The 8,982-nt window shown below is 49.9% G+C and overlaps 2 protein-coding genes across 5 annotated transcripts; one reads left to right on the top strand and one right to left on the bottom strand.

The window, feature by feature from the left end:
• Positions 1–673: 673 nt before the first annotated feature.
• LOC119556094 (gamma-tubulin complex component 2 homolog) lies at positions 674–5,263 on the bottom strand. Of its 4 annotated transcripts, none has more exons than XM_037867950.1 (7): positions 4,975–5,263; positions 4,346–4,892; positions 3,746–4,279; positions 2,643–3,688; positions 2,255–2,576; positions 1,958–2,071; positions 674–1,115 (listed from the first exon to the last, which is right to left on the bottom strand). In XM_037867950.1, exons 1-7 carry the CDS (start codon positions 5,028–5,030, stop codon positions 897–899), a joined length of 2,838 nt encoding a protein of 945 aa, XP_037723878.1. In that variant the 5' UTR covers positions 5,031–5,263; the 3' UTR covers positions 674–896. The 4 variants fall into 4 exon arrangements, with proteins under 4 accessions (XP_037723878.1, XP_037723879.1, XP_037723881.1 ...); XM_037867951.1 differs by having other exon boundaries at positions 1,964–2,071; positions 4,975–5,262; XM_037867954.1 differs by lacking the exon at positions 674–1,115 and adding an exon at positions 1,554–1,619 and having other exon boundaries at positions 1,964–2,071; positions 4,975–5,262.
• A 329-nt stretch (positions 5,264–5,592) lies between these two features.
• On the top strand, positions 5,593–8,166 carry LOC119556097 (vacuolar protein sorting-associated protein 33A). Its single transcript, XM_037867961.1, has 2 exons — positions 5,593–7,225; positions 7,284–8,166. The coding sequence occupies exons 1-2, from the start codon at positions 5,783–5,785 to the stop codon at positions 7,692–7,694; spliced, it is 1,854 nt and encodes a 617-aa protein (XP_037723889.1). The 5' UTR covers positions 5,593–5,782; the 3' UTR covers positions 7,695–8,166.
• The last annotated feature ends 816 nt before the right edge of the window (positions 8,167–8,982 follow it).

Consider the following 8,982-nt stretch of genomic DNA (forward strand, 5'->3'; position numbering starts at 1 on the left):
TATTTTAAGAGGGAGTCTCAACTTTTTTGGAATCCGTCTAAATAATATTTGGTTTCCTATAGAACTCAAACATTCGGGGATAAAATATCTGACAGCGGGAAACTAATGGTACCATAGTTTACAGATGCAGAATAGTCCCCAAAGTCAAAAAACCGAAATATATTAATAGTTCTCGTAATCAACTGAAAATTTTGATCATTTCTATGTTAAATATATTTTTTTAAATGATTCAATCAGAATTCATATAACCTTTACATAACTCATTACCTGTATTTACTTTTATATTAATAGGGGGGTAACCCTAACGACTTTTTCCACCTTTTAATCGTTTTCTTCACCTGAGACAAGACTGCATGAGGAACCAGACCACCCAAGGGGACCGCCTGGAGGACCGTGAACCACCAGGATGGACCAATCTTGCAGCTAAACTGGAACCCTAGTCTCAACTGTGATATGCACTTGATATGTATAACAGTGAGGACGGGGTTTCTGGAATAAGTGCAATGGTGAGCAGAGTGATCGACAGTATATCGAGATGGGAGGACGAAGTGATCTGGGATCCTGGTCGGCGGCACAGCCAGCATTCGACGCCGCTGGCTTACGTTGCTCCTAAAAACCGTGTCCAGTGACGTTGATTGCAATTGTGTAGACGCAAACGGCAGCGACAGAGACGTTACATATCATTGGGTTTATTAGTTCATAAATATTCGAAATTTTACAACTAAACGAAAAACAATTTGTGCGTTTAGTTGGATGGCAAATTATAAGACATGCGGGAATGATGGGAAAACACTCTAATTAAATGTGCGGTTCGTGATTATTAAATTCATTTATCTAATACTTTGTTCTCGTCTTTTATGCTTTCCATATCCACATATTCCGTTCCAAGAGTTGGCCTAGACCATGGCATCCTTCACACACAGTTTATCCATTTGATCCGAGTAGAATGCATTGAAGTTGATGCGGTGCACGAGATTCATGAAGCGATCGGCGGTGTTCTTCTTTGCCATAGTATTGATTTGCTTAAGGAAGGATATAAGTAGGCCGGTGAACTCTAGATCAAAGCGATTAACACGCTCCGAGAAGGTATCTGCAGGATCCAACGAGGTCTCCAACTAACAGAGGACACAGAAATCGCAAGTTAATCATTGGAACAGCGTCAATAAATAGTAAAAGCAATAATTAGAACCGGAGTTAAGCTAACCAATATAAAAATAACGAACCAAATGTAAAAATCTTTTAGAACAAACAATATAGCTAAGGAGTGTGACCAAAATCATTGGAATTTTCCGAATAGAATCTATAAAATGCATCGCTCAAATCCCACAATGCTATCCACTATTTATCAAATCCTACAAAAATGAAATGTGAAATATTAATCTCAATTCTACATATATAGTTCTGAAATACTACAGAATTTAAACCTAATGTAAGCTCAACAATCTGAAGTACACAACTATAAAAATAAATAACCTATCATATAAGTATATTTTTGGCAAGCTTAAGGACTTCTACATTATTTAATAATAATAATATATTACAAACAATGTTCTTTGGTTATAGGCAGTTTATCTATCTTTGACAATATTGTTTTTATAACAGAATTCCCCATTGATTAACTATAAATAAAACAAATTTCATGGGTACGTCAATTGTTGTTAGAAGTGCAAGGATAATTGACATAGTTTTCAAATAAAACATATTTTTGTTAGAAATATTAAAAATGAATTTAAAAAAAAATAATAATGTTATAAAACAAAAAAACTGAATTGTAACTAAGTAGTCGGAAGAAAATAACGTGCAAACCGCTTGCGGGCGAAAAGAGAAATGCCAGTAAGAATTGGGGTCATGCTGACATGCAATCCAGCTGGGATCCCCTGGGAGCGGAACGTGGGCCACCGCCAACGGAAGTACAAAAGAAAGCAGCAACTGAAACGAGCCTACACAATACCTGTACCTGTACCTGTGGCCGGTGCGAGCTCTCCGGTTCGGATTCGGAGCTGTCCGCGCTGTCGTGGGTGTCACATACCATCGACTTGAGCTCGGCGTCCAGGAAGAAACGCTGCGAGCGCTGAGAAGATGGGCATGGGAATGGATTCGGATTTGGAGGCGTTGGCAGGCGGGAGAAGTGTTGACAGATGGAGAGTGTGAAAGCAGAGCAGGGAACAAGACAAGAAAGTTGTACAAGAGAAGCACACGCCGGCAATGGCAATAGAATTGAACTGCACATGGCGCCCTCGCCAGGTGGACTCACCTGGATGAAGTCACAGAACTTGAGACAGACGTTGCACAGCTTGAAAATGGAGCGGTTCATTTCCGAGGACTCTGTCAGCATGCAGTTCTTGAGGCACGAGTCGAGGAAGTCCTGATGCAGGAGCAGCACGTTGTCCACATTCTCCACCTTCTTCATCTTCTCGATAAAGATGTGCCAGTTGGGTTCGATGATCTCGATCATCATGTAGTACTCCAGGTTCTGGATGGCGTTCATCATGCGCTGGCGCAAAGTGAACGCCGATCGGTAAAGTTCAGCCGCTTGCGGCGAGAACCTTTTGGCAATAGAGTTCTCCTTCCAAATCCTGCAAATAGAGATTGAAAAAAGGTTTAAAAACGATCTTAAACTTGGCAAGGATGGGCCCACCCACTTGCAAAGCTGACGCTCCACGTGCTTGCAGTAGAAGAGCTGCCGGAAGAGCATCTGGTACTTGGAGATGGCGATGTGGTTGAGCACCAGCGACACGGGCCACTTGACCTCGTATGTGAAGGCGAAGCACTCGATGCCGCTGAGGTCGAGACGATGCTGCGACTGCCAGTACTCCTCCTTCTGGTTCATTATCTTGGACATTTGCGTGACCAGGTCGTAGGGCAGCAGCTCGCAGTGCAGATCGTCCTTGTAGGGATCGTTCCGAGCCGAGGAAAGGCGCAGCGTGAGCCCCAGTAGGTTCTCCAGCGTCATGGGCAGCACCTGGTCGACGTTCTTGGACAGCTCGTCCTCGCACGCGTCCATGAACTGCATTGTGAAGTCGCCTTGATTGAGCAGCAAGTAACGCTTCACCGACTGCAGGTGGCCCATCAGGTCGTTCTCCGCCAGCAGCACGTCCAGCAGCATGCGTGCGGCAAAGTAGTAGGCGTCGTTGATCACGGACACATGCAGCTCGCTGGTTGGGTCGTACTCAAGGCGCATCTCCTGCGTGGGCATCACCCGCTTGCCGCACTGCCGGATCACGTTGAGATACTTGCCGGTGCGCAGAATCTTGTCCGAGAACTTTTCCAAAAACGAAGGTATGTGGCCACGGCGAATTGAATAGCGCTTCTCCCAGTAGTCGTCCGAGTAGTGTTCCGGCAGCTCGTCGCGGTGAATAACCTCGTTGTCCTCCACAAGGAACTCCTGGTTGCGGTCCACAATCGTTCCCTTCTGGATCCACAGCTTCAGCATGCGCATGTACGGCTCGGCCGCCTTGCGCGCCAGTCCAATGATCAGCCGCTGGGTCTGCCGGTCGCCCTCCAGTCGCTTGATCCGCTCGTGCAGATACGTCAGCACAGCGGCATCGCAGTGATTGCTTAGCTGTATGTCCACCAACGACGTCCAGATCTCCTCCATCACCCAGATCGTCGGCTGCAGGTAGTACAGTAACTTCTGCAACGTCAGCCGCTTGTGCTTCAGCTCCGCATCGGCTTGTACGATCAATAGCTGGATTCAGAGGGGAAGAAGTTAGACGTGAATCCAACAGGAATGCATAACTCTTACATAGTAGTCGTGGGCAAGCTCCTGCAGTGCCTCGTTCAGCGAGTTGACCACCTGACCCTGACCATCGGTGGTCGTGACAATCTTTTGTATGCCCATAAAGAAGGAGGCCAGTGGCAAGATGTCCTGCACCAGCTCCGCCAGCGAGCGGTCGAGCTGCATGTGAATGGCAAAGGTCGTCTCGAACTTGGCCAGGCCCACGCTGGTATGGTCGGGTTGCAGGGGCACCAGGGAGCTCTCGCGTACGCCCGTAAGGCAGTGCAGCAGCTCTCTGAGCATCACATTCTGCTGGCTGGTCACCGGCAGGGCAGCGATCTCCGGCTTCTGCAGCTTCTTCCCGTCCACCTTGTAGTAGTCCCACAGCAAATGGGTGCGGTCCTCCTCGGGCAGGCCTGAGGGCGCCACCACGGAGTGCGTTGGCGTCTTGGCACCGCTGCCATTGGCGATGTTCGCTCTGCTGCTGGCTGGATCGCTGGTCAGCAAGCGGTAGCTGTTGAGTGAACGGTTGGAAACGGCGCTCAGCACGCGCTCCTTGATCTGTGCGTGGGGTAAATAAGGTACATAAAGGAGGAGGTTTATTAAGAGCAGTCACTCCTCACTCACCACACTCAAGTCGCCGCGATCCCGGTCCTCCTTGCTTGATACTGTACTGCGCTGCGATGAGGGGCGCCTGGTGAAGACTCCTCCTCCGCCTCCGCCGGCGGAGCTGGTCTCGAAGTCGCCGCTCCTCCTGCTCACCGGCGTCGAGGTGGGAATGTCCTGGGCCTGCGGCAGGCTTATTCTGGACGAGCCAGTTCCTGGTCCCGATGAGCGTGCCGTTGTAGGTGCCGACGAGTGGCCCGTTGAGGGGGCGGAAGAGTTGTCCGACGAGGAGCACAGCGAGAACTTGCTACCCAGCGACGAGGTCATCTCGCTGCTGGCGTTGGATCTGGAGGACAGGCCGCCCTGACTGTAGCGTTCGGAGAAGACGAGCAGTGCGTACATGGGATCCTTGCGCTGCAGGATGTCCGTGACCTCGGCGGTCACCTCGTTGAAGTTGGGGCGCTTCCCGCTGATGTTCACCAGGATGCAGAGCAGGTCCTGGAGGGGCAGACGCCGCTCGCTGGTGGCCCGGAATTCGCGCAGGATGCCCTCGGGTGTGTAGGGTGCCCTGTGGAGCGTAGCGCGAGAGGAAGAAGAGCAAGGAGCTGCGGTTAGTTCGACTGACCACCTGTACACTCTCCACCACTTACCGCGACTCGCTGATCAAATCGGCGAGCACTTGGCGCACCGGATCGGCTCTGCTCATGGCGTCGATGGCGATTCACCGTTGCGCGCCTCGCGTTTTACAGTTACAACTTATGGCTGGGCCAATTGAGCCCAAGTTTTGAGTGAGTTTCTTTTTTTGTTTGAGAGGCGAAGTGCGTGCGTAGGGTTGTCATCCGCATCTGCCGTTTGTCTTCTTCTGAGCTTCCTTGCGATCCTGATCCTTCCGTTCGTGGCACACGCAGTTGCTCATTTTTTAGTTCGACGACATATCGCAACTGGCAAATTTTATAAAACTAAACTGAATTGGCATTAGTTTGGTATTTTATTTTCAAGTGTGGACACACTGGTCGCGGCCTAAACATGGGCGCGCTCATATGCTGTACAAGAAGTCCCTTGATGGAATGCTGAAGCAAAGTGCTTACAGCATAAATTCAAAATTGTTCTCTTTATTTATTTATTATATAATTAAGCTGGGGTCTGAGTAAAGAAAGCTTTAAAATACTATGAAGTCACTGCATCTATTTCGAATGTATTTTCACATCTGCGAAAGTGTGAACATCGATAAACATCGATTAACATGTAGCGGGCGCAGGCCGTAATCAGCTGTTATTGGGTGCCCACAAACACAGTCGCGTCCCCAATCTTCCGCAGCCGAAATCCGTGGGCGTTGCAGCAGCCCCGCCAACGCATCGCCGAGCAAAGGATTCCAAGGAGTTCCAAGGGAACCGCCAACCGGAAGGGAAGCCACTTGAACACCACTCTCGTCAAGAAAGGCAAGCAAAACTAGTGATCATGTTCCCCCACCTAAAGGGCCACGGGCAGCGGGTCAACCTGCAACTGCTGCAGGAGGCCGCCTGCCGCGAACTGGTGCAGCATCTGGAGCGCATCGAGGGCTCCAAGGTAATCGTGCTGGACGAGGCCATGATCGGGCCGCTGGACTTGGTCACCCGGCCGAAGCTGTTCGCCGACCGGGGCATCCGGTTGCTGGCCCTCAAGCCGGAACTCCATCTGCCCCGCGAGGTGGCCAATGTGGTGTACGTGGTGCGCCCGCGGGTGGCGCTGATGGAGCAGCTGGCGGGCCACGTAAAGGCCGGTGGTCGCGCTGCAGCTGGACGACAGTACCACATCCTGTTCGCCCCGCGACGCTCCTGCCTGTGCGTCAGCCAACTGGAGGTCAGCGGCGTACTGGGCAGCTTCGGGCACATCGCCGAATTGGCATGGAACTATCTGCCGCTGGACGCCGACCTGGTGTCCATGGAGCTGCCCGACGCATTCCGCGACGTGAGCGTCGATGGCGACACCAGCTCGCTGTATCAGGCGGCAGTGGGTCTGGTGCAGCTGCAGCGGCTCTACGGGCGCATTCCCAAGATCTACGGCAAGGGCGAGTTTGCGCACAGGGTCTGGGAGCACGCCAAGCAGCTGGGCCGCGACGAGCGCACTCTGTACAACGGCGACAAGGGCGTCGTCGACCAGTTAATCCTCCTAGACAGAAGCATCGACCTGCTCAGTCCGCTGGCCACGCAACTCACATACGAGGGGCTCATCGACGAGTTCTACGGCATCCGGCAGAACAAACTAACGCTACCCGCCGAGAACTTTCCCTCCGACGGAGCCATCGGCGGTGGCGCAGGCAGTGGCTCGCGGGCAGAGGAATCACAGTCCCTACTGGGCGACACCGAAAAGAAGACCATACTCCTACACTCCGGGGAGCAGCTGTACGCGGAGCTGCGCAACAAGCACTTCAACGAGGTCACAAAGCTTCTGGCCCGAAAGGCACGCGAGATCCACGTCCAGATGCACGCCACCTCGCAGGACAAGAGCGTGCAGGAGATCAAGAGCTTTGTGGAGAACTTGCTCCCGCAGCTGATGGCCCAGAAGAAGGCCACCTCAGAGCACACGGCCATCGCTGGGCTACTACACGAACTGGTGAACGAGGTGCGGTTCGCCGACGACCTGGCTGCCGAGCAGGAGTTTATGGTTTGCGCGGACATCGACAAGCCGAGCGCTTACATCGAGGACCTGATCGCCTGCAAGGTGGAGCTGCGCCGCGTCCTGCGGCTCATCTGCCTGCAGTGCAACGCCGCCTCTGGGTTCAAGGAGAAGTTGCTCAACCACTACAAACGCGAACTGGTCCACGTATACGGCCTCGAGGTGCTGCTCACCATCAGCAATCTGGAGAAGTCGGGCCTCCTCCACCTGCAGACAGAGTCGCGGGCTTACAGCGTGTTGCGAAAGGTGACCGGCAATCAAGAGTTCAAGTAGTACTCCTACCTCATCAAAATCGTTCTTTCAGACTCTTCACCTCACCGTGGACGACAATGTCGAGGTGGAGCCAAAGGACATCAGCTACGTGCACAGTTTCTACGCCCCGCTGACCGCCCGCGTTGTGGAGTACTCCCTCAAGCCGCTCGGCTGGCTGTCGCTCAAGAGCCAGATCAACAACCTGCCCGGTCCGACGTTCGAGGACTTCCAGGCGCAGCTGGTGGGGATCGGCGGACGGCAAACGGTCGGTACGGTCAGTGAGGGATCGATGCTGAATGTGCCGCGTGTGGTGCTGGTCTGCTTTGTGGGCGGTTGCACCTTCGCCGAGATTGCCGCACTGCGGTTCCTGGCCGCCCAGGAGGACAACAACGTGGAGTTCCTGATTGCCACCACGAAGGTGGTCAACAAACACTCCTTCCTGGACAGCCTGATGAGCTCGTGAGGGCGGCGGCTGAGCCGGTTGGAGGCCCATCGCCTGTCCAACGACCACGGCCTGGCACGCGGATGAAACGCGTCGGAACCGCTGAAGCCGAGACCAAAGCGAAAGGACAAGCGGCGCAGCGCGGCGATAAGGAATGCGGACTAGTGCATCCAGCATCTGCTGGGGGCGTTGTAAATGGCTTGGTTATTAAGGATGCGCGGGACGTTGAAAGCATATATTTTTCGATCGCGGCATTTACTCTTGTATTTTATGTATCGTATATGAAACATGTATATTTATATATACATGCCTATATTTATATATACCCAAAAATGTATATTTATGATTTTAGTCCTAAGTGAAAAAGATTCCAAATTAAATTCATTGAAAATTGTGCAAGAAAGGATTCTAGTGTAAGTGAAAGCAATTCCAAATTAAATTCATTCAGGCTTGTGCAAGAAGAATATCGCAATAAAGTAATTAGTCAATGTTATATTATAATCTCTAGCCAGTTATAAACGTTACAAAGTATATAACCGATATATAAACCGGAACACCCCGACACTCTCAACTTTCTAGCCAAGCGCTACAGGCACCATATCTATTCGATGCATTCTAATTGTAATAAAAAGCTACACCATTGAATATTATTTAGTGCAGACGATACAAACAATTTAATACTGTTTATTGACTCACCTCTGTAATTGAATTTGAATTGGGTGGTTCCATCACAATATTTATTGAACATATTCAAATTGGACTCTGTTAAGTGAGTTGTGACGGTGAGAAAGGTGTGGAAACAAAAACCCTAGAGATTTTTGGTCCTGGGCTTTTGCCGCGAAAAAATATATTTTTTAATTTAAGGATCTTACTTTTTTGCTTACTAAGTTTGAGCATCAGAAGAAATCCCTACAGAAACACCAAAAACAACAGAAGTTTGAATTTAATTGAAACTATGTGTGTATGCATTTCTTTATATAAATATTCTCATGTTTAATGTATAACAATAAGGAATGGGTAACTGTTGAAAGGGAACTAGGGATTGAGATTACGAATGCAGGAAATATTTTTGTCAGAAGTTATTACTCGATGTAAAATGTAATCATTGATTCAAATCTAAAATAAATGTCAAGCATAACAACAAAACTGGTAGTTCTTATTTTTTTTTTTAAGTTCTCCAGATTACAACAAACAGTTAAGGAATTTTTTGAAGAAAACATCATGACCACGTTCCAAATCCGACATTTTTTCAGTCTATATTGAACCCACTTTAATGAAGTCGCAACTGTAATCCTTACTTTTAATAAAC

The sequence above is a fragment of the Drosophila subpulchrella genome, chromosome X (assembly GCF_014743375.2).
Source record: "Drosophila subpulchrella strain 33 F10 #4 breed RU33 chromosome X, RU_Dsub_v1.1 Primary Assembly, whole genome shotgun sequence".
Taxonomy (NCBI): domain Eukaryota; kingdom Metazoa; phylum Arthropoda; class Insecta; order Diptera; family Drosophilidae; genus Drosophila; species Drosophila subpulchrella.